Genomic DNA, 26,162 nt, shown 5'->3' with positions numbered 1-26,162 from the left:
TACAGATGACAAGTGTGGCTCATTCAGAAGGTTTTCAGTTCAGCCTATTGATATATAACTGCTAAATAGTATAGACAATCTACGTTCACTAGTTGTTTCAGTGAGGCCTCTAGAAAATACAGAGACTGAAACAAAGAAGCAACACAGAAAAAACTTAGGGAAATGCATTTAGCAAAAGAAAAGTAAAAATGATAAAAAATGAGAGAAAAAAAATAGAAGAACAGGCCAGAAGATCCAATATCTAAATAATAGTAGTTTCAAAAGGAGAGAATGGAAGAAAGAACACTTCAAAGAAATAATTCAAAAACATTTCCAAGAATTGAAATGTGAGTGCTTGAAAATGCTCATCAACCTCCCAGCACAATTCATGGGGGGGAGAAAAGTGCCACAGAGATATAGCACTGTGAAATATCAAAATATTGAAATAAAGAGAAGTCCAAAACTTCCATGTGAAAACACACACACACACACACACACACACACACACACACACATACAGAGCAAGGGGATCACAATGGCATCAGATTTCTCAACATAACAGTGGAAACTAGAAAGTTAGAAGGCACTATCTTCAAAATACTGAAGGAAAATTATTTCCAATCCAGAATTCTATACTAGGCCAAAATATCAATCAAGTGTGAAAACAGAATGAAGCTCTACAAAGTCTCAAAGAATTCACCTCTCATGTACTTTCTCAGAAAGATGTAGGAGGAATGTGCCTTGGCAAAATGAAGGAATAAGGTACATAATGAGAAAGAAAATAAGGTCTGGATATAGGGGATCCAAAACAAGAGAATCCTTTTGTATCTAGGCAGCAGGCTGAGAGAGTCAACAGTACAAATTGGAGCAGGAAGCCAGATAAGGCTGGAAATACATTTCCAAGGGCAAAATAAACCAAACTTACAGAATACATGTTGGGTTTGAAATTATTGACTGAAAATGTTTCAGATTTTAAGGGAAATGTGACAATCAAACAGTGGTTGGTATAAAAAAACAAAAAGAAACCTAAAAAGTAATGAGGCAAATATTAACTGCAGATAAAGATAATTTGTATAAGAAAGAAACAGAACCACAGTATACTATATAGTTCAGATGTCAATAGCTAGAGTCAAAAATATAAACGCACATACTGATGAGCTTAAAAAAGGGGAAGGAGTGGTGCATGTAGTATGTGCAGCTTTGGGGTTGGAAACATAGGGGAATTAAATCCTTGCATTCCTGGTATGAACATGAAGATATCTTGATATCTAGGTAATGTCTAAAATTGAAAACTGAACAAATAGTAGAAGTGTGTTATTTTGAATTACAGATTTAAGTTCTAAAAGAAATAGCTATGAGACTTAAAAGTAGTAGCCTCAGGAGAGAGGAAACTGGGGGGCAGGGAATTGGAGTTGGAACAGGGAACCATTCATTTTCATTTTAAGTCTGGGGGTATTGTTTGTCTTTTTAAACCACTTATTTGTTTTGCCTTGCAAAGAAAAACAACACAAATTTAAACTGTGGAACTGGGGTAAATTTTTTAATCCTTAGCTTCTTAAAGAAGAGGGAAGGAGACAGGAAATTCACAGTCATTGAGAAACTACTCTGCATCAGGGCTTGGTTCCATGCTTTCATGTGCTATAGTTTAATTTTCAGAACCACTGACAGGGTTCAGAGCAAATTTTCCCAAAACGTATCATTTTGGCATGTGGACTATTTTGAGTTGAAGGCAAATGAGACCCTGTGGGCTTAAAAGAAACCTTTTGCCTCTCCCTTAACTACCTAGAAGAAACTAAATTGGGGGTCTTTCTCAGAATTAGAGTTACCACCAGGTATAAACCTTATTGGAGCAACCCATTTGTATGGCCCAGCAAATATCTAATTACGAAACATTTGTTCTCCTTATTGCCCTCTTCCCCGCTTTGAAGCCCTAGGCCCCTATACCATTCCTTAGCTCAGCATGGCATAAATACCTCATTTTACCTATCTTCGAACCTCTCATGTATAAGGTGTTTATAATGCATGAGATTAAATTTAATTTTCTCCTGTAAATTGCTTTCATGTCAATTTAATCTTAGACCAGCTGGAAGAACCTTTGAAAGAAAGAGTAAAACTTTTCCTCCTCAACACCACTGTGCTATGAGGTATTTTTATCATGTTACAGATGAAGAACCTAAGGTTAAGAGAGGTTCAATGACTTGTCACAGAGATGCCACAATTGAATAGAGAATGTAGCTGTCCCTCCTGTCTCTTTGAGCCCATAGGCCTTGATTGCTTGGCCCCTCCTAGGGAACGGGAAACTCTGGATAAGGTCACAATCCACCTGCTCCTAGAAACCTTCACCCCACCAGCACTCAAACTGTTGACACCTCTAGAACAATTCTTATCCCCACCAAATCCAGGAGCTTCTCTTAGGTTTCTAATAGCTCGTCCAAGCTCAAAACTCTCTACCTCTTCCCCTTCAATGACTCAAAACATGAAACCATGTCAAATCCCAACAGTTCTCCCTATTATTGCACTTGTACTGAGCTCTGCCCCTTCAATCCCACTGACAAACCCTCAATGTACTCTCATTTTACTGAAAACACTGCAGTACGCTCCCTGCTCGTTATTCAAATCTCTAAATTAATTGATTCAATAAACATGTACCATATGCCAGGACTCTTCTAGGCACTGAGATAGAGCAATGAAAAAAAAATGAAGTCCTTGCTTAAATCTAGTTGAACTGGTTAGGAGACATGTAAATTTACAAGTCAAAAAGAAATTCATCCAGTTAGTGATAGGTGCTGTGAAGAAAATAAATCCTGGTAAATGACAAGAGGTGTGACTCAAGCAGGGGCTACTTCACAGCATGAATCAGGAAAGGCCTCTTTTGGTAAGGAGCTAACCATGTGAAGACCTGAGGGAAGAACATCCCAGGCAGATGAACAAGCAAATGCAGAGACCCTAAGGTGAGAAGGAACCTGAATGCTCGGGAAACACAAAGAGACTAGAGTGGTAAGAACTGAGTGAGGGGAGGGAAGAGCATACAGAAAATGAATTCAGAGGAGGCAGCGCCAGGTCACGTAGTGTTACAAAAGGCCTTGTAGGTACAGCAAGGTGTCTGAATTTTACTTCAAGCATGATAAAAAAAAATGATGAACTCTTTAACCAGGACAATGATGGTTTTTGTTTGCACTTGCAAAAGCTTATTCTATAGTATGGAATGGATTGGCAGGGCAAGCATGTAAGCAGCAAGTCACTAAAGAAGCTGCAATGGCAGCCACCTGACCGATACCGGTGGCTTAGGTGGCAGTGGAGACTGAAGTAGAAGCTAGCTCTGGGATATATTCTGCAAGTAAAACCAGAAGGGCTATTTATAGAATAAATATGGGAGCGTGGGAAACACAGACATCAAAGTTTACTCTAATAAGAAATATGCACCCCAGCTATGATTACATCATTAAACCATTCAAAAACTTTCAATAGCTCCCAAGTGTCCACAGAACAGTATCCAAATGCCTTAGCTTGGCACAGCCTTCTTCTCTCTTCCCAACCTCATCTCCTTATTTATTTTTACAGACCAAATGCTCTCTCTAGATAAATTGGACTTCCTGTATCCCACTTCCCCAAGACTTCCCCCCTGTGAACTATTCTTCTGGATCCCTTTCTCCCCATGAACTGGAATCTATCTTTCAGTGCCTTTCATATATAGACGCAGCTCTCTGAGGTGAGGGTATCTGATTTACCTTTAAAGCACATTTAGTGACTAATGAAATTCTTCCACTTATTCACTGCTTTCTCCTATCCCCAAACTCAACATACCACACCCACACACACACACACACACACACACACACACACACACACACACCTGCTTACACCAATGCAGTGTGGCATTGAGGATGGCAAGACAGGATGTTAATGCAATGAAAGGAGAGGGGACCCCCAGGCCACCATGGAAGCTACATTAGGGCTCCTCACCCTCAGTATGCATTCATTGAATAATTTAATGAAACAATGATTAAAATATATTTGAAGATTTCAAATTTTTCATGAAAAGTACTGGATTTCACATTATCACTGTGATGTTAAAAAAAACACTGACTCAGACAAAAGTCCTTGTTTTGAGTCCCAGGGTATCAACTATGGTTTAATTTCTTAAATTATAAATTATAGATCTTAAAAGACACCTTTCTGACTGTTCTAAGAATTAAATTATGTATATAAGCTCTGTAACCTCTGAAGTGTTATTTAACATCTGGTGGTAGTAATACTGATGGTGGGAAGACACTTTAGCATTTTGCTGGTTCTCAGAAATTGTCATTTGAACAAGATCTATTACCGCACCTATTTGGTTAACTTTCCACAACAGCCAGAACCAGTGTTTAACTGACATTCAGTGCTGGTGATAGGGTACCAGTTTTCTAAGTTAAATGTTAAATAATCTCTGTATATTAGGAAACACTATTTCTCATTCTTCTCAGTTAAAAAAAAATAACAAACAAAAAACTAACATGGAGTGACATGTTGGGGCACTGTGCTTTTCATACCCATATAGGGAATTGGGGGTACAAATTAATAAACTAAGACAATCCAAAGTTCCATTAATATATGTTCAAGAAGTTACATAAAATATATAAAGAAAATTAATAAAGAAATAATCAAAATTAAGCTTCATTCACCCTAATAAAATATCCCAAACAGATTCCCTAAATACCTAAGTCTAAAACTGTTATGGAATGAAATTATAATTACAGATGTTAGAGAAATAGTTACTGTGATCAAATGTGTATAAATATTCATTTAAATTACAAATCCATACTGTAAACAAATGAGACACCTACTTATTAAATTTGTGCCATAATCTTTAAGGATGAAGAATTTAAAAGGAAAATCACTATAAGTATTAGAGAAGTCAATGTGAACATTAACCCATATTCTTTTGATTACTAGTACCAAATCTTAATTAGAATGATCTTCAGTACAAAAGAGAATTTTCTGGCTCATAAAATCCAATGGTAGGGATGTGATAGATTTCAGTTAACAGCTAGAAATAGCTCTATGGATAGTAATGCCAACTGATAGTTCCAGAACTGTATTCCTGACAACTTTCACCACCAGAGACTCTCATTTTCAATGAAAAAAAAAATATTTTTACAGTTTATTTATTTTTGAGAGAGAGCACATGCATGCACAAGTGGGAGAAGAGAAGAGAGGGAGAGGGAGAGAGGGAGGGAGGGAGGGAGAGAGAGAGAGAGAGAGAGAAGAGAGAGAGAGAAGCCTAAGCAGGCTCCCCATTCTGCACTAAGCTCAACACAGGGCTCAATCTCATGGACCATGAGATCATGACTTGATGCAAAATCAAGAGTCAGATGCTTAACTGACTCAGCCATCCATATGCCCTCTTTTTCAGTTTTAATATTCTCAGGGGGTATCAGTTGGATTTAGGATAATGAAATAACCTGACTGGCCTGGCTTTAGTCAGTGAAGTCTAGAACAATCAACTGTGACCAAGAAGCCAGTGGAATGGAGTCATGGATAGACAAGACAAATCCAAAAATGTCCACAAAACTCAAATGGGCTACAGAACCAGGAAATCAGGATCCCAGATTTGGTATGTTCTACTTGAACTTAGACAAGCCACTTTACCTTGGTTTCTTCTTTCATCTGAAAAATTGGGAGACTAAAGTAATAATCTCTGATATCTCCTACCAGTTACAATAGGCAGGAGAATTTTCAGTTTTAGAGATTAACATCTACCCACAGCAGCGATCAGTCATTACTTGATGCTTGATGCCAACACAACAAAACATTAAAGCTTCTTTTGCAAAACCTGATAGAATGCTTCCTCTTCAACATGTGAGAACTTACATGAGTCACTCTAGAGAGTGACTCTAGAGCCAAAAGGAAGCTGCTGGTGTTCCACCTTCTCATCACATTTAACAGAACATCTGTCTTTCAAATACATTTCCGTACATTGCTTTCTTTTTTTAAAAGTCTATATGCCAAATCACTTGAATGCCATTTTCTCTTGGAGGAATTACACGTATACTGAGAAAAGGAAATATACAGAGAGACACAAAGATGGTCTGAACAGGTCCGATGAGCAAGAAAATGGAAGGCAGAGGAATAATGAATATGCCCTACTGGAAACACATACATCTAACTCCAAAAGAAGAGAGATTATTATGAATATTCTTTAAAAACAGAAGCAGAATAACAGTTTATATTTCTTGGAAGAAGAACATTTTTTCCTAAAGATGCACTTGAGTTAGTGAACTTATCTTTCCTGGATGTGAAAAGTAAGCAGAACAACATGAAAACCCCATAACATAATGAGAGAAGTCAATCACCATGTTCAGAAGCATTAGCTCCATTAATGAAGTGCCACTATGTTCTTCTGCCTTTGAAAAGAAGTCTATGAGATCACCACCATCATCCCATTAGATGTATATTAACCGTATTTTATCTTTTTCTGCTCCCACAAAAATCCTAACATAATGATTATTACTACCTTCATCTGACATGAGAAACCAAATCAAAAAAGAAAGAAGTTGATGCACAGGGAGGTAAATGACAGGCTTTCAGAAACATGAAGAGGAAGTGGGGATCAGGATACTAACCACTGACCCAGAGCATCTCACTACAAACCCTGCGGACTATACCTGTTCCTCAAGAACCCATCTCTACCACAGCTCATGGGTGTCATCATTATGTGTGGTTTTCTGGTGGTGGTGGTAAACAGTTTTAAAGACTCCAATTTAACTGTAAAGAGAAGAGTTAAGTGTGGTCATTGGCCCTTTTGAAATCCTTTATCTACCATAATTTGAAAGACAGAAAAAGTTAACTTGTGTCAGAACAGAAAATTCCAAATTATAATTGGAACCTAAACATATCAGAGAGACAGTCTATGGATAAGTTTACTGATTCTGCCACAAAGATTACAAGTAAGAAACCAAATTGAGTCCATTAAAGCTTCTGCTTTGTGGTTTAACCAATCCACAGAAGGTATTCACCTAATACTGCTATAGAAATCACAAGATATATATATATACATTTGAAAGTTGCTAAGAGTAGGTCCTAAAAGAAAAAAATTATAACTATGTATGGTGGCAGATGTTAACTAGACTTACTGTAGTCATCATTTTGCAGTATATATAATCATTATATTGTATACCCAAAATTAATGTTATATCAATTATACTTCACAAAAAAACCATAAAGCAATTTAAGAAGGATCAGTAGGTATTTTCTTTTCCTGAATACTCCAGCCCAGTATTCTCTCTGCAAGTGGAGGTGTCCAGGATTCCACCAATCTATGCTTATGCAACAACAAACAAATGAGAAACATGAATCCTTGACAGAGAAAACAAGTGGGAGTGGCCTACAGACAACTGAAGAGTCACTACAGGGGAAACCAAATGGGCTGGTTTTCCAGTCCTGGTCCAGCACATTCCATGCTAATTTTAACAAGAAGAGGATTCCCTCCCCCCCAGACTCTACCAGATCACCCCAAGCTGCTGGCTGTGCAGAGAATACCTTTCCCCCATAGTTACAGTTGCCAGAACTTCCATCTCCTTTCCAAGGAAAGCCTGAAGTGGAGTTAGTTATAAGTTTGACACCTCCAAATGGTAGAGCCATTTGGATTTTTAGACAAGGAAATGTGACATGTCACCCCTAAAATGAAATTTGTAAGCATTCCCCTACCTAGTTTATTTTTTATTTAAAAATTGTTTTAATGTTTATTTTTGAGAGAGAGAGAAGCAGAGCACAACCAAGGGAGGGGCAGGGAGAGAGGGAGACACAGAATCTGAAGCAGGCTCCAGGCTCTGAGCTGTCAAGCATAGACCCCGATGCAGGACTCAAACCCACAAACTGTGAGATCATGACCTCAGCCGAAGTCAGACAATTAACCGACTGAGCCACCCAGGTGCCCCTGCCTCTACCTAGTTTAAAATAATCAAATAAGTATCTTTATAGAATATCTTGTGAGATGTTAGTATGAAAAAAAAACTTTTTTTTTCTTCATGATCAGTTCTTTTCTCTTCTGATCCATCTTATCTGATTAACAACTGGTTATAGTCACCATTAGCAATATTCCCAAATCAAGAAAATCATTCTCAGAAACCCTCAGCCTACTCACAACAATAGGACAAAACCAAAATCAAACCCCTCAGTTCTAAGACAGGTAATACAGTAAACTCACTGTCTGTGAGTGAAGTGAAAATACTGAACCGGCAAATGTTTAAGTCAACTAATCAATCCCAAATATATATAATAGTATTTGAGGGGGTGCCTGGGCGGCTTAGTCAGTTAAGCATCTGCCTTGGGCTCAGATAATGATCTCACAGTTCATGGGTTCAAGCCCCGCATCAGGCTCTGTGCTGACAGCTCAGAAGCTGGAACCTGCTTCAGATTCTGTGTTTCCCTCTCTCTCTGCCCTTTGCCCACCTGCTCTCTCTCTATAAAAATAGATTAAAAATTGTTTTTTTTAATTTTAAAGTATTTGAAATATAAAAAGATTTCTGGGTAAACAAAGTTATTGCTCAATGAATACTAGATTCCATTCCTGTTACAATGGAAGAATTATCTTATGATATTTAGAATATTATCCAAGGGACCAATGTTCATGAGCAACATCATTTGATTCAGGAGGACTATGCTGGTATTTTTTTTTTTATCTCAACTTAGTAAACAAAATCAATGTGATCGAATAAGAATAATGCAGATAAGCATCTGGGATTCTACCAGACGGTCTCTATAATAGGAAAAGTTAAGATACAGGCAAAGAGGGAAAAGTTAAGACCTAAGGTCCCTGGTGGGGAAAAACACATGTTTTTAAAACAATGCTAGGAATGTCTGACTCCAGGTAAACTCCCTCAGGCATAAAGTTCCTCTTAAAAATATAACAAACACCTCCCCCTTCCCCTCAGGTTTCCCTCAGATTTCCCTCAGAAATTTGACAAACAAAAGACCTGACTAAAAATAAATATGACCATAAAACATATGAGCCACAACGAATGGTTTGGTCATAGACCACCCCTCATAGGATGGAAGAAAGCCAATCATAAAGGAATGACTAGGCATTTAGAGTTACCTAGCCAATAAGGGTAGAACCTGAGAGGGAACAATGGGGAAGAAAGAGAGTGACCAAAACCCTATAAAATAGAGTCCCTTGTCTATAGTTTTCAAATGCCCCCTCTCTGTAAAGAAAGTTTCCTTACTATTCTTATTTTCTGATCTTCCATTCTAGTAAACTTTTGTCTGCTGCTTACTTTATTCTGTATCTATCTCTTCATTCTTCAGAGTGGCAAGACAAGGAACCCTGGCTATTGAGGTAGAGAATCCTGCAACATCTCCACCAATTACAGCACAAAGATACACAAAGGACATCAGATATTTAGGAGCTTTATATACCCATCTCTTGCTGTTCATTATTTTTTTTAATGTTTACTTATTAATTTTTGAGGGGAGGAGGGGCAGAGAGAGATGGAGACAGCAAATCCAAAGCAGGCTCCGCTGTATCGGTACAGAACCCACTTGCCCCCTCACCCCAGAGCAGGGCTTTATCTCACAAAACATAAGATCATAATCCAAGCTGAAATCAAGAGTTGGTCATGTAACCAACTAAGCCACCTGGGCACCCCTCTTTCTTATTTTTAGAAATTCTAAAAGGTTTGTTCATTTTGTTGCCTATGCATCTCATCCACCTGGCTTTTCTCAGTTACATCCTTTTTAACAAACCAGTAGCCTAGTAAGTAAACCGGTTTTCTGAGTTCTGTGAATCACTCTAGCAAATTAATTAAACCCAAGGAGAGGATCATGAGAACCTCCAATTTATATCCATAGCACAGATGACAACCTGGATTGCGAGTGGCATCTGGAGTTGGGGGTTGGGGGTAATGCAATCCTGTGAAATCCCGAGCCTTAAGCTTTGGGATCTGATGCTATCTCCAAGTAGATAGTCTCAGAAGCGAGTTCAATTGTAGGACACCCAGTGACTGGTATCAGAGAATCAAAAATTTGCTTAGTGTGTGACTCCCTGCTCCCCCACCCCCACATACTTGGCGACCACAAGTGTTAAAGTGAAGTATTACAGAAGAGGGAGTGTTTTTCTTTAGCAAATGGTTGATTGCTGATATTGAGATTCCCGTTGAGTCTCTAGATGCTTCAATTATTTTTAACATTTATTATTGTACTGAGAGTGCACATACTTAAATGCAATTTTCTATCAGTGCTTGAGCTTACAATTCTAGTTCTAGAAAGAATGCACTGTTTACATTGTGAACTTTCAAAAAATGTGTCCTGTATCCATGTACAGTGAGGTAATATATTCTGAATCCACAACAATAAGACACCCATTAATGCATGAGGGTGCAACATATCAACGCAATAATATGTGGGATTTTGTATCTCACTCGAATGTAATTCTTTATGTATTCTGTATTTAATGAAGTCATTGAGCTTATTAAATACATGCTCTGTGCTCAGTGCTCTCCCAAGCACTGTGGTAAAACAATAAAAAAATTGTTTCTGGAAAACTTAAGACCTTGTTTGTGACTCAATTCACTTAGCTAAAAGCTAGAGAGCAGCATGTAGTATATGTTAAAATTTTACACATATAAACTCATATATGCAAATACTTATATACATACTATACATATGTACATTTCTCACTTAGAACATGAGAGCTACATACATAGTTAGAACATACATATACAGAAACTCTTGTTTACCAGCCAACACCTCGAATACTGTCTGACACATAATATCAATAAATATCCGTTATATGAATGACTGGTTAGTCCACTAGTAGGCCTTGTGTTAAGTGTTTTAGGACTCAAGAAGGGCATACTTACTCTAGCAAGCTCTAGAATGAGTAGTCACAACTCTTGACTATTTACACAAAGTGAACCTTGAAAAAGGTCATAAAGAAGAGGAACAGTGCTTGGAATATGGTGAGTATATCATATCTACTACATGATCTAGCCTTAGAGAAAGGTTAAAAGACTATTTGGCTATAGACATACGGATGAATGCTGTTCTAGGCACAGGCACACTAGGAAAACAGAGGGGCGCCTGGGTGGCTTAGTCGGCTGAGCATCTGACTTCGGCTCAGGTCATGATCTCACGGTTTGTGGGTTCGAGCCCTGCATTGGGCTCTGTGCTGACAGCTAGCTCAGAGCCTGGAACCTGCTTCAGATTCTGTATCTCCCTCTCTCTGCTGCTCGTGCTGTCTCTCCCTATCTCTCAAAAATAAATTAAAAAACATAAAAAAATTAAAAAAAAAAAAAAGAAAACTGGATCTGGACACAGGGCAATTTTAAGTATTAATGAGAGGAGCCAAGAAGAGAAAGGACAGGAGCAGAGTCTGGAGATCCAAGGGCCAACAGTGTAGAGAATGTCTAGGATTGCACAGAGAAACAGCATGAGAACAAACATGGTCTAAACTGAAAAGATGAGAGGGGAATGGCAAGGAACGAGTGGTCTAGAACTGATCAACTCATAAAAATGGGAACACCAAAGGAAGAAACTGACCCAAGGAATGTTGTGGCAAAAGAGAAGAATGAAATGAAACTATAAGACATAACAATCAGTGATCAAGAAAGTCAGGAAGGTAATACCACCTTCAAGATCTGCTTAGCAAGGTGATGACAGTGGTCACATTAACCAAGGACTTAATTTCTTGAGAAAGCCCCAACAATATTTTTGGCTGTTTCACAAAGTCAAGCCAGAACTGCCAGACCCCAGAACTCCCACAGTGAGCATCGAGAGGCATTCTATTCCCGGGACTGTCACATACATTAATTGGGTTAGGGAAAATACAAAAGCTATACTTGAAAGGTGAGGGGGCAACAAAAAGGTGATCCATAACTGGAAGATTGTATGAATATTACTGTTACTTCATTTATTCTATGATTATTTATTGAGTACCTATTAATTATGTATTCAACCCAATTCTTAGTGCTGGATTATACTGGTAAACAAAGCACACTTGGTCCTAGCTCACAGGAGGATTACATTCTTATGAGGGAGATGATCAAACAAGCAAATACACACACACACACACACACACACACACTGACATGCATGCACGCACACATTATTTACAATTCAGACAGTTCACCAGAGGAAAAAAAACAGGGGGGCTAAGCAGTAGACTAATGGCGGCAGACAGGCCTCTGGGAGTAGGCAGCATTTTAATTTGACTAAAAGATGAGGAGAAAGGAACCAGATGAAGACGGAGAGGTGAACATTCCTGACAGGATATAGCACATGCCAAAGTCCTGAGGTGTGAAAGAACCCAGGAATTGTAAAAACAAAAGGAAGACCAGGGAGGCCGTCATAATGAGCAAGGGAGGAGAGAGACAAGGGATGAGATTGAGGGGTTAGGCAGGAATGGCATTAGAGATGCCATGAGGTGACATCTGCATCATAACGGAGGACCTCATTATAATGGAGGACCATCAAAACAACAGACAAGGAACTGGAACAGGCTGCGATGTGAACAGACTAGGTTGAGGGTAGTTGTCAGGGGAAGAGGTGGAAAGATTGCTAAGGATACTTCTATGGCAGTCCAGATAAGAGTTCCTTAGTGAGTGTGCAGGAACATTCCCATGTCCCCTGGATAGCTCTCCTTGCCCAGACCCAGTGAGGTGGTAAAAGGGCCATAACCCTGGCCACCATACTACGGCAGATGCTGCCTGGAGTAGAAGTGGGACAAGGAGAAATTGCACTGCAGAATGATGTCAGGTGTTCTCTAATGACAGCATTTGGGTCACTGCTCTCCATCAGGAAGCCCATGTGCCACACTGGAATGTGTGGAAGCAGTCACACACCTAGACCTGTCATTTCAATTAGGTAATTTACACATCTCCTAATCATTATATAAGATCCACTGCAGTGCCCTGAGGACAGCTATCAGAGAATCCAGGCACAGTGAGGTCTGCCATTTCCTGTGGAATTCTTTCCCTAGTCTATTGATCCAACTTCCTTCCCTTTGTGGGTCCATCATTGGCCTTGTTTGTCTCTGGAATTCCCTTCCTGTCCTAATTCGGCAGAGCTCTAATTTGCTAACTGTAGGGTGCTGAGCCGGATCTATTTTTTAGCTTGTCATTCTTTACTAAATAAAGCCCTAAACTTTTTTTTTTTTAATCTTCGTTGTGGAATTTTAGCTGCCCTATTTAATTGTGGATTTTTACAGTCTACACATGCCGAGAAGCCTTGGGCTGTGGATAACCTTTCACTATTCACTATGTCTAACAAATAAAATGAAAAAAGAAACTGCAGAAGTAAACCATAAATGTCTTAAAGACTGGCCAATAGGCAAAAGTGAGAGCCATGAATTTTTAAATTTTTAAAAACATTTTCGAGAGTTAGATCTTATCATTACAGAATAGCTAGAAAAAAAGCAAAGGTAACCAAAGAATTTTAACTCCTTTCCTTCATTTACATTTTTGTAGAAGTATCTCTACTAGAAGTCATATGTTATCAATAGCACTGAAAGGCCAAACTGATTTATTGGTCATCTTTAACTTCTAGAAGAATGAGCTGTAGAGTGCCAAACTCAAGCAACTTCAGGGAAAAATAAAATAATAAAATAAGGTAAAGTTAAATTTAAAAGCTTATAATAAGAAAAGGGCCAAAAATAAAAGTAGGCACAGAGTAGGAAAAATAAGCAATATAAGACAATGATTTTCTTTTGTCCATAACATATTGAGGATAAAAAATGAAAATGGGGTTCTGTGAGTTATATACATTATAAAAACCCTGATCATTCATGTAAATAAAACTGGAAAACAGTATGGAATATATGTAATAAGGTGGCTTTAGGAAATTATCAATCAATAAATAACTCTATGCTTCATAACAACTTTTATAGAACTTTTGAAAGAAAAAATAATAAAGACACAAAACCATCCACTTAAAGGATTTAAATCTAAAATTTAAAAAAATCTTACATATATTACCTATACTATAAAATAATATTTAAAACTATCACAACTTCATAAATAGCAATTAATAATCTGGAATAAAGCTGAAATGTCACTTTTAAGAATCTTAGGAACTCCATCTACATAGAGATGAGCAAGTTAACCTGGACACACATATATGCACACTCACAATTTCATGAAGAGAGTTGCTATGTTAACAAGTTGAGATGAACACTGAAATGTCACTCTAAGAATTTGGGGAATTCCATATAAGCAAAGTCTATTTTGGACCTGTCTCCCAGAAGGAAATAATTAACTAAAGAGCAAAAAGATCCTTTACCCACAAAACTATCCGACAACACACAATCAAGTGAAGCACCACTGTGAGACTCATAAAAAATTCTAAATTTGAAGAAAGGATAGAGGGATATGTTCATTTGTGCATTTTCAATTATGTATTCCCACCAAGACAAACACCTAAATATAGTCTGGTCAGTTGTGGTGCACAAAACCTTAATCTAGTGTGCAACCAAAAGGTTATAATGTTAGAAACTGTGGTGAATCCAAAAAGTTTTTCTAAACAATACATTTTAGGACCACTTTTAACAAAAGCAAGATCTATGCAGACAGTTGAATGAACAATGTTTCGATGGAGAACACCCTAAAGGAAAGAGGGTAATGCCAGAAATTCAAATTTTTCATTTTCATACTTAAGTTTATGCATTAATTTTTGAGCTAAAGAAAAGATCACTCACTTCCTGTGCCCATCTGGCTGGACTCATCTCAGGATTCCTAAGCCCTGTAGCTGTTTCATGTTCCTGTCAGTTAATGGCCCAGCTCAGCAAAAAAAAAAAAAAAAAAAAAAAAAAAAAAAAAAAAAAAAAAAAAAAAAAAGAAAAAAACAAAAAACACCCCAGCAGATTTCCAAACATTCAGGTATACTTGCCAACATACAATGTCAGGACTTGTGGATTAAAAAAACTGTACATTTTTCTTTTTCACTTTGTGACAAATGATTGGCATTGCTACACTTATTAGTGGTATACAAGGCTTGAAATTTATACTAATGTAAAGTTTCATGGACATAATAAAATATTCATGTCATGCCTCGAGTAGGGTAGTATCTTTCCTCCTCCTCAGGACTTCCCCACAGACTATTAAGATTTGAATTTCTATCATCAGACTTGTCCATGTGGCAGTTCATCCACCAGCCCCCAGAAGTCACTCCCCATCACTCCTCAAAGATTTAGGACTATGTTCAAAAACTGCAAGCTCTCCTACAGTTACTAAGTAAGGACACAGGTCTGAACCAAACTGACTCTAATCATTAGACAATAGAAGGACACACATTGCCCAAGGCAAGAGGGACCACCCTTGTAATACCCTTAACATTCCTAAGGGCAGGCCTAGAAATAGAAGCTATAGGTAATCACTTACTGCTTAAGGCTAGTTACACCCTAAGTGAGGGTCCTGGGTCCTGGGTCCACTGTGAATTGGTTAATACTCTAAATGCTGTAACTGAATAAACCTGCTGTCAATAATAATGATTGGATCACTCTACCTGTGTCACAATTTCCTGTAACTCCCCCTTCCCAAACCCATAAAGGCCCTACCCCCCCTTTGTTCTGGGCTCTCAGCACGGATCCACTGCACTGGTGAAGTCTGTGACTCGGTCTCCCTGGCGGTTTCTGGTTTTGGGGGACGATGAAATCTTGGGCATAACAACTACCCACCTTTTCTACTTCCTTTTTCTCTGCAGCTCTTAAAACTATATGACAAATGAGAGGCTTTACCTGTTTATTTACTGTCTCCCTGACTTGATAAAATAGAAGCTCCCTGAGGATGTGGACTTTGTTATATTCACTACTATAAGCCCTGTGCCTGATCTATTGCCTGAAATGTGGTGTATGTTCAAATACTTACTGAAGAAATGAATAAAGGCATGTTTCTGAAAGCATCAAGATGGAAAGGCTTTTCTAAATCATCTAGGCCAGAGATTTTCAAATTATTTTCTGTAGAGGGCTGACAGTAAACATTTTCAACTTTGCAAGGCTTCTGGTCTAAGTTACAACTTCCCAAGTCTGCCATTGTAATGTAAAAGCAGTCAAAATGTGTAAACAAATGTGTCTGTGTATTAATAACATTTTATTTATAAAATCAGGTGGCTAGCAGGATTTGACGTGTGGACCATGGTTTGACAAACCCTGATCTAGGTTATTCTGTGACACTGAGCATTAAAGCCTTGATCACCAGTTCTCCTCAAATTTATTAAGCAGAGTTCATAAATTCTAGAGCTAGGACCATTTAGACCATTCATCCAAACTAACCCTTATGACAGACAATAGATGCTTACCTAAGCTTCCATTCTCTCTTTCTTTCTAACAACAAGAAACCCATTTTGTTGAGGGGAGAGCAATGTGTCCAGCTAAGAAACTACTTTTTTAGCCTCTCCATCAGTGACCATGGCCAATAAAACACACAGAGAAGTCATGTGAGGGCATTTTAGGAAAAGTACTTGAAAGGATTGACAGGTGGCACACTCTTTTTTGTTCATTACCCTCGCCCTTCTTCCTGTTTTAACTGCAAATGTTTTAAAAGCCCAGGGAGTGGTTAGAGCCACACCCTAAGAACAGCAGAGCGGGAGGTGATGAGGCAGGTACACAGAAGACACTGTGGAACTCATGCACAGATCCTCCAGATGACTTACTATAAAAGGAAAAACTAGCGTCTGGTTAAGACATGATAAATGGCCTTTAAAAATAGAAAATAAATATCTGGTTAAGCTTAAGAAGCTTAAGCTATAAGTAGCTTTTAAAAAAGAGAAAATGAATCATCCAAAACTCTAAAAGCCAGCAAGTGGCATAATAGAGGTTTGAACTGATCCTATGACTTCCACTTCAGTAGTCTTTCTCTCATGCCACTCTCTACTCAAAGACAGAATAAAAAGGTACAACATGCTATTCCATGCAAAGAAGACAGCATGTGAATTAGCAGGCTTTGTTCCAATCCAAACATGATCATTTCCCAGGCTCGGATAACTAGGAATTCTGGGGGTTTTATCCAGCTTTCAGACATCAGATCCATACTCCTGATAGCCACTAAAGTAATCCTATCACTCACAACTAAAGAGAAAAATGGCTCCTGTGCATTACTTTGGCAGAAACCATCAAGGGAGTGTTTCAATCTGCCTAACTGGATACCACATTCATTCTTGAATCAGAAGGATGACTATTCTGATTGGCTTATGCTGGGTAGCATGCCCACCCTTGTGGCATGGGAGATGGGTCAGCCCCACTCAAATGGGGTATGAATGGTTCCTCCCAGTAAAGACTGAGCTCTTGTTTCTGGAGAGGAGGGTTGAAATGTGTGCACAACACACACACACACACACACACACACACACACACACACACATACCTCCCCCCCCTTTTTTTTTGGTCTATCCCAGGAAATTAAGAGATCTGTGTTGTAGGCTTAACTCTGACTACCTAGATGAAGGTCACCAGGTTGATACTTGATCTTTGGTTCTGGAGATGACTCATCTAACACTAGCCTGAAGTATTAAAAGAGGGACTGAAACAGTATTTAGAAAAAAATCTTGGAAAAGTATGAAGTACTATATAATTATGTAAGATTATTAAAATAAGTAAATAAATACAACTGACAACTGATAGAAAATAGGAAAGAAATTCTTATCTCATCCAAACCTATAAAAATCTTTAACACATCCTTTACAATAATTACCACCATAAAAGGTGTCAGATCACAACTGGTCTAGACAACAAAGACAGGAAATTTTGGGTATCACCTTCCTGGGTCAACTAATAGGACCATAATGTTCCTCTCAAAAACTAACTTGTCTCATTCTATTCTCATCCCTGTTCTAGTCATAACCTCCTTACTCTGTTGACCTTTAAGACCCAAAATTAAAAAATTTAAAGTAGCCATATACATATTGTTTCAATCTTTAAATGGCTTGGATGAATTGACATATATATGGTCATTTGCTATGGCATCTATTCGCAATAGCAAAAGACTGAAAAATCTAAACATCCACTAAAAAGAGTCATATAATAAAATTATGCCATATCCATAAAATGGAATACTATGTAGCTGTTAAGAAGAAGAAAGAAACTGTCTATGCACTAACTCAACTCAGATAGGACTACCTAGATAAATTCAGTGGAAAAAGCTAAATGAAAGACTGTTATATAGCCATATTGCCACTGTGTAAAAGGTGAGAAAAGAACACACCCACCAGGCTGCTGCACATAAAGACATGGGATCTCTCTGGATAAATAAATACAAAGAAACAAATTACCTTCATTTTCTCTACAAAGAACTGAATTGGCTGAAGAATAGAGTTTGGGAGAGACTTTTGTATCTTGCACCATGTGACTATATTAACTTTGTACCAAATAAATAATAGACTGATAGCACAGTATAACATAAATCTTATAAAAGGACAAAGACACCACCAGGTCATACGGATCTCTAACAACCAACCACAGAGGTTGATACATTTGGCTGCCAGAATAATCAACAATAGGCTTACTAGTCTAACACAATAGTTGTGTTAACATAGGGTAGTGACAGGAAAAGAACAATCATCCTGCTCTTTCCTATCAACTTCATAGTGGGACCCCAAGCACATGGTCACCCAACATTTGGGCAAATGCATTTTCTATTAGCAAGAACAGGGGATGGAATGACCAATTAGAGATTCAAACAAGAGCATCCCCCCATTTATGTGTTTAAGTATGTGTGTATGTATGCTCATGTATACACACACAAACACACCCACACATGCACAAACACAATAAAGTTTGACAATAAATAAGTAGCCAGATCTTTAATACACTCTCCATTTCACAAATAATGAGGATACACAAAGAACAATTTTTGAGTGTTTTCAGCAACAACTAAGAGAAACCCAGGCCAGCTGTGACTTAAACAAATTGGAGTATACTTTTCCTATCTAACATATAGACTGGAGGAAAGTGGCTTTTGCATTTGTGTCCAGGGCATGATTTCTGGGAGTCTCTGGTCCACTGCCTTATGTAAACAAGATGGTTGCTCTTATTCCAGCTATCATATCCATATTCAGGACGGGAAGAAGGTAAAAGAGGTAATGTCAGCCCTTTTCATCAAGAAAACAAAAGACTTTCCCAGAAAACTTCAAGTGGACTCTCACTTATATCTCATTAGCCTGGCCCATATTTGTTGTATGGCTATTTCTGAAAAAGAGTCTTAAAACATAAATATTTCATTTTTATAGTCTATGTAATAGAGGCATGCAAGGGTGAAATAAGTTAGAACACTCATTAGACAAACCAGCCCACAGTGTATGCCACAAGTACTGCAAAAGTTGGCAGGGAGAGGTGATGAAGTGTCACCCCTTATGTTCTTTATTGCTTGCTTTCAGAATATTTTCAACTGTGACAGTATTGAGAGCTTTTCATAAGTCCAAAACTAAAAAATTAACATACAAGTCATATATTTAAACTTATATGCCTTCTTATTAAATGTAATTGTCCTACCAAATAAATGCACATCCAAAAGTTTCACATATTTACTTTCTGTATATTCTTCCTTAAATATAAGTTTTGATTTGTTTAATGAACTATGTTATAATTGTAATTAATTTCTCAGGTTCTCTAAAGCAGTTCTGTTCCCTCCACTTATGTAAATGGTAAAGTTTTGTTATAACTTAAGTCCCAAGGAGTTGTTACTTTTATCATAAGCTTTTCTACAAAGAAAGCCAATTACCTTATATTACAGTGTAAAAGGAATACACACAAATATATTTTTTCCTGAGCCATTTGCATGTAAGTTGCAAACATTACAAGCCATTACTCTAAATACTGTGGAAGAGACCCCCCAAAAACAAAGACACTCTTACCTAATCAGAATATTTCAAGTCTAAGATATTAATAATTCTAATACTACTAATTAGTAATTTCTGTGAATAGGTATTAATTATTATTTAATCTGTTAAAATTTTCCTAGTTATCTCCAAAAGTATGCCAAAGGTTAAACATTTCCAAATGTTTTTATTTAAAGTGCTGTGTTTACAAAATTATTTATCCTTAGGGAGTTCATTTTTACCTATATCATTTTTATTGGCTATCAGTCAACTGGTGTTTGGGTTGGACTCTAAATATAGGCTTCTATATTTATAAAAGTCACTTGTTTTGCATTTTTGTATCTAAATAATTACAGAATACAGTGAGAAGCTCTTGAGAACATCATATTTTATAGGAAAAAAAGGAAAGTAGGCAAGGAAGATAGAATTATTTGTGACCTAAAAAAATGGAAATGGAAATGCATGCGCACAAACACACACACACACACACACACACACACACACACACACACACACAGCAAACACACTCAAAGTTTACCCCAAAAATATAATTATAGAATTCCAAGTCACAAATACAAATAAGAAACTACTTGATTTAATGTTTAGAATGAATATAAATCTGCTACTTCAATCAAATAAAGAAAATACCCAATATGAAACTGAAAATCAAGCCAGAAGCAAGGTAACATAGCAGAAAATCATCAATGTCATTGAGCCTCAGATGGACTATGTGAGAAGCACTCAAAATAAGCTTCCCATAATTAACTGTAATGAATGAACTTGGTTCTACCACATTCATAATAGGTTCAGAATAATGTTGTTTACATACACCATATTCTTCCCTTATGAATACGTGGTTTTCACAGACTCAAAAATCATACTTATGCTCAAATATCTGGCGACAAAGAACATTAGGTTACAATGTGGGAAAGCAACTTTACAACCACAAAAACAATTCTAAAATTTATTGTGAGCATTACAATATATGGACTTATTTATTTATCCACATCCACCAAGTGTAATAGAAGGTCTGTTCAAACGAACCAGTCAATATATTGTACAACTCAGCCTTCAGCTTCATACGATTTAATTTTCCTTTCCTTCTTATAACATTATAATTATATGCATGGAGTTTACTATAATTAATATTAGTGGTTTTGTCCATATGCTCACAAGCTAAAGGAAAAGACAAAAAAGCTTTTTGATCACCTAATCAGTACCCTCAAGGAAAAAAAAATTTCTAATATGGAAACAAAGATCTTTATTTCTTTTCTGCATGGGATGAAACAAATTCCTTGTGTGGTTTTAATTACATCCTAGTATTTCATAAACGTCTTTTAGCACAAAATTCAAAATAAGTCCCCACTGTAAAGAGCTCCACAGCTCCCAATTAGGTGATGGCACCAACTTCTAAAATCAAGTCCACAGTGCTAATATCTGGCCACCTTTGAAATCAAATAGGCCAGCCACAAAAATAACAGTTCTTTTTAATGTAACATGTTTACAGAGGTGTTGTCACTATTTTTCCTTTTCAGCACTGTGCTTATTATTTGCTTTCTATCTAAATAATATTACCAAATTATTTCTAGGTATCAAAACTCAGTAGCTAATTTAAATGGTCTTTTCTTTGTTTTCCTAAAGGTCTGCGTGAGTAAGAACACATCTACTATGGACAAATCATCCTCTGCTCTTTTAAAAGCTCCAAGTATCCAAAAATACTTGGGATTTCCAGGCTAAAGGAGGAGGCTAGAGCTCTTGTATAAACAGGAAACCTAGAAAACCAACATTAGCTAGGAATGCCCTATGCCCTACAAAGTTAGACTTCTGCTTCTGGCTACCCATTTGCACTTATTCTGATAAATCTATCTTGTTAGTCTGCTGCTGATCAATTCTGTTAGTAATTTAATACAATAACAAGGCTTTTATTTTGTTTGTGATTTTTGCATTTTTCTTATTTGTAAAAGGAGAGGAAGAAGAGAAAACTGATTAAAACTGCCTAGTTTTATCTCAAGATTCTCCTTTAAGAATAATGCATCAGCCATGCCACATAAGGAACTTCTGGGTTGAAACTGGGATGCTTCTGTTTCTTACATTCAATATGCACTGAAAAAAACAAATTTGGGTGTTACTCAATTTAATAAGAAAATAAACTATTTATTTATTTTCAAAATGATTATCCAGGTCAATAAATGGGATTTTTCAACCATCCTCTCTAGCTGAAGAAAAAAAATAATGACTCAAATTTTTACTACTTTCACAATTGTACTGAATATTATCTAGTCACTCTTCCTATAATGGGATGTCCAGCCTTCCTGCAAAAAGTTTCTGCATCTTGTTTTAAATAAGATATATAACTATTTTTTAAACTTATGTTAAAAACAAACAAAAAAAGGAGAGCACTCTGAGAAGTATTTCAGAGCTCACCACAGCAACTCCTCAGAAAAAGACAAGGAAAAGGCTCACTTTTGCCATTAACTTCCTAAAGAAAATTCTTGAAGGCCCTTAGAAAACCATATAAATTTCTAAAATGACTGTTTAAAAACTTAAAAATAGGGGCGCTTGGGTGGCTCAGTTGGTTAAGTGTCCAGCCTACGGCTCAGGTCATGATCTCACAGTTCGTGGGTTCAAGCCCCGCGTCGGGCTCTGTGCTGACAGCTGGCTCAGAGCCTGGAGCTTGCTTCAGATTCTGTGTCTCCCTCTTTCTCTGACCCTCGCCTGCTCCAGCTGTCTCTCTCTGTCTCTCAAAAATAAATAAAAGACATAAAAAAAGTTTAAAAACTTAAAAATAAATAAATAAAATTATTGTCATCTTTATAGCTAATTGGTATTATTCTTTTTCCCTTTTATCTCCATTCCATCCTCTCACTTAAATTTATTCTATATGTTTTCTATATTCTATATATTAAATATATTCTATATTTAAAAATACTCTGGGATTCTACATATGTATCATTTGTTACACAGGAAGAAAAACATAATTTATTTTGTGACTTTGTGAGTTTTTCTGAGATACATTCCAGTTAAGGAAGAAAAAGATTAAAATCAAAGTATTAATCTTCAATAACTTTACGTACTATGCAAAACTATGGGTGCCAGTCACCTATTAAACTCTAAACCACCTAGTCTGTCACCAAAGAACTTGGCTCAAAACCTTATTCACCATTTCTAGGACTCTTTCCTTCCAGGCTGCTCAGTGGAGTTCTCCTTTTCTCACCCTGACTGACACAAGCTGATAGGTTGACTTATATCCTCCTAATGCCCAACCCCAAAAGCTTTTTCTTGACATTCATTTACATCTCTAAACATTGTAGATATCCCTTGGTTATGTCAAAAAAAAAAAAAAAAGTCTTCTGCCTCTGTCTTCTAGATCAGTATCCTCCTCAGCTACATCCACTCTTCCTCCCTTTCCTATCTCCTTAACAGGATTCTCTTCCATCCACTGCAAAGGCAGACATCCACTGAGGCTTTACCTTTGGCTCTACATTCATTCATTCATTCATTCATTTGCTCTTTCATTCATTAATTCCATAAATATTTTATTAAAAGCTGGGGATAGAACGGGGCAGCTGGGTGGTTCAGTCGGTTAGGCGTCCGACTTCAGCTCAGGTCATGATCTTGCAGTGCATGAGTTCGAGCCCTGTGTCAGGCTCTGTGCTGACATCTGAGTCTGGGGCCTGCTTCAGATACTCTCTCTGCCCCTCCCAACTCTCTCTCTCTCTCAGAAATAAATAAACATTAAAAAATTTTTATAAGAAAGAAGCTGGGGATAGAACAGTGAGAGGAAAGTAAGTCAAAATCACTGCTTTCACAGAGATGATTTCTGCTAAAGGGAGATACACAATAAAAAATAAAAAATAAAAGTATAGAATCAAGAAGTACTAAAAAGAAACATAAACCTAAGTAGGAAGGCAAGAAGAGAAATAAGATTTTATGGGGCACCTGGGTGGCTCAGTCAATTAAGCATCCGACTTCGGCTCAGGTCATGATCTCACAGTTTGTGAGTTCAAGCCCCATGTCAGGCTCTGTGCTGACAGCTCAGAGCCTGGAGCCTACTTCTGGGAGGGGCCAAGATGGCGGAGAGGAAGGGAGCTCTGTAAACTTCGTCTGCCCCATCGCTCGAACTGAGAAGGACATTGCTCTCATCTGCAAGAGCAAAAGGAGAAAATACGGACTCCAGAAGGAAGAGAACCTGAATGATACCTGAGTGAGTGCGAACTGGGGAGATTGGAAAATGGGCCAGCCCGAGACAGGCAGGGGAGGTGGCAGCCCCAGCCCAACGCGGGGCAAGCATGTGGAGCCCGAGAGACAAAGGGAAGAGACAGAGAGACTGAACACGCTCATAGTACTGTCTCTGGGGAAAAGGTAAAGAACGCTTAACTGCACTTGGAGAGAAAAGATCACTCCATAGATAACTGCTGGGTAGCCTAAATCCCAAACCCAGGTGGCACAAGGGAAGGAACAGCTTCCAGCCCAGTGCCATCTTGGCAAGGAGTCGGCGACCGCTGCAGCGGCAGTGTCAGGGGTGCTCACTTCGACCTCAGTTTTGGGAGTGGGAACACGCACCTCATTTCCATGGCGCATCTCACCCCCAGTATCGGCCATGTGAACCCTGAATCCCGCGTGCCAACAGGGAAAAAATAGCCCCCACCTCTGCGTGATCCCCCAGAGAGTTGGCGGTGGTGGAGACCTGGGTGCCCGCGCAGGCTGCAGGAGCTCCCAGCTCATTTCCAGCAGCTCCCGGTGCTGCCTCCTGCAACGACTACGCCCTCATTCCTCCCCCAACGCTAACACTATCCCCGCTGAGAGTTGGGTATGTGACAGTGGGCACGTACTTCACCTCCTGCTGCCCATCTCGCCTCAGGCAGGGGCAGCCGAAATCCCAGCCTGAGCCAAGACAGATTCCTCCCCCTAAGAAGCCAGCAACCAAAACAAAAACATCTGTGGTAGCATAAAAAGTGCATGGACTGGAACTTTGAACCTAGGCGGGCCTGGGAATGCAACTCAACTGCACTCAACCACGGCAAAAGGACATCTGACTCATTGGAGTGGCCTACAGTTCTTAGTTCAGCAGAGCTTCCTGTGCCCCCTATCTAATCTCTGAAGACACCATGGCAGAGCCTCTGAGAGCAGCCTCCGAGACCAATCACATCAAACCACGCCTATCCACCAGGGGGAGCTGCTTTTTTTGTTGTTGTGGCTGTTGATGTTTGCTTTTTTTAATAATTTTCTCTTTTTTTTCTTCATTTTTTTCTTTTCGCCTTTTCCTGCACGTATTTTTTATTTCTATTATTTTTCTTACTTAATTTTTTAAAATTTTTACTCCTCATTTTCCTTTCTCCTTTCTTCTTTTTTTTCCTCTTTTTCTTCTTTACATTCTTGCAATCCAGATATATTCTCTTATATCTCATCCATACCTCTCACCTCAACTGGTCATACACTTTTAGACTGTCCACTGTCCTTTGTTGTCTCTGACCCCCTTTATTTATTTTTTTTCTTTTTCTTTTTCTTTTCTACTTTTCCTCTTTTCGCCTCTTTCCTCCTCATTCTCTTTATTTTCTTTCCCCCTGTTAATGTGTTTGTTTGTTTGATTTGTCTGTGCGTTTGTGTGTTAACTGTTCCCTCTGTGTGTGTCTGTCTGTTTTCCATTGTAGGGCTACACCAAGAAACAAGCCAAAGTGTGCATGACAGCGAGTCCCAAATATTGCTGAGTAGGGAAATAAAATATACAAAGGCACAACAAGAAAAACAAAGAGACATTAGTAAAGAATATTTCCTGAAACAACTGGCCCTGGACAGTCAATAAGCCTCCTTTAACAGAGAAATATTAATCGGTGCACAGTGGACAACGAGCTTTCGAAAGGTGATAAGAGACAGAAAACTAGCAAAAATGACAAAACAAAGGAACTCTCCCCTGAAGAACCTCCAAGAGGAAGTAACAGCCACAGAACTGCTCAAGACAGATCTAGACAACATACCGGATCAAAAATTTAAAAAACTTGTCATAAAATTAATCGCTGGGGTTGAGAGAAGCATCAAGAATCAACGCAGACAATGACCAGGGAATATAATGAGTTAAAAAAGGCTATAGGTGAGGTGAATAACAAACTGGAGGCAGCCCCCTCAAGGATTGATGAGGCAGAGAGAAGAATAGGTGAATTAGAAGATATAGTCATAGCAAGAGAGGAAGCTGAAAAAAAGAGAGAGAAATTAATCCAGGAGCAGGAAAAGAGAATTCGAGACCTGAGTGATACAATCAGGCGGAACAACATCCTTATCATACGGATTCCTGAAGAGGAAGAGAGAGAGAAAGGGCCTGAAGGGATACTAGACCAAATTATAACTGAGAATTTCCCAAATCTGAGAAAAGAAATAGACATTCAAATTCAAGAAGCACAAAGAAA

The 26,162-nt window shown here is 38.2% G+C and overlaps 1 protein-coding gene across 5 annotated transcripts in view; it reads right to left on the bottom strand.

Moving 5' to 3' along the window:
• Nucleotides 1–26,162, bottom strand: part of TASP1 (taspase 1) — a 273,497-nt gene that overhangs the window by 62,425 nt on the left and 184,910 nt on the right. For 2 of the 5 annotated variants that reach the window (XM_029916664.1, XM_029916665.1), the window contains exon 12: nt 20,395–21,864. The exons of the other annotated variants lie outside the window; for them this stretch is intronic. In XM_029916664.1, coding sequence (XP_029772524.1) covers nt 21,782–21,864 — 83 coding nt within the window. In that variant the 3' untranslated portion in view covers nt 20,395–21,781. Of the gene's footprint in view, nt 1–20,394; nt 21,865–26,162 lie in introns of those variants that run through there. 5 annotated transcript variants of the gene reach the window in all.

The sequence above is a fragment of the Suricata suricatta genome, chromosome 12 (genome assembly GCF_006229205.1).
Source record: "Suricata suricatta isolate VVHF042 chromosome 12, meerkat_22Aug2017_6uvM2_HiC, whole genome shotgun sequence".
Classification (NCBI taxonomy): domain Eukaryota; kingdom Metazoa; phylum Chordata; class Mammalia; order Carnivora; family Herpestidae; genus Suricata; species Suricata suricatta.
This window is presented reverse-complemented; position numbering and strand designations above follow the sequence as displayed.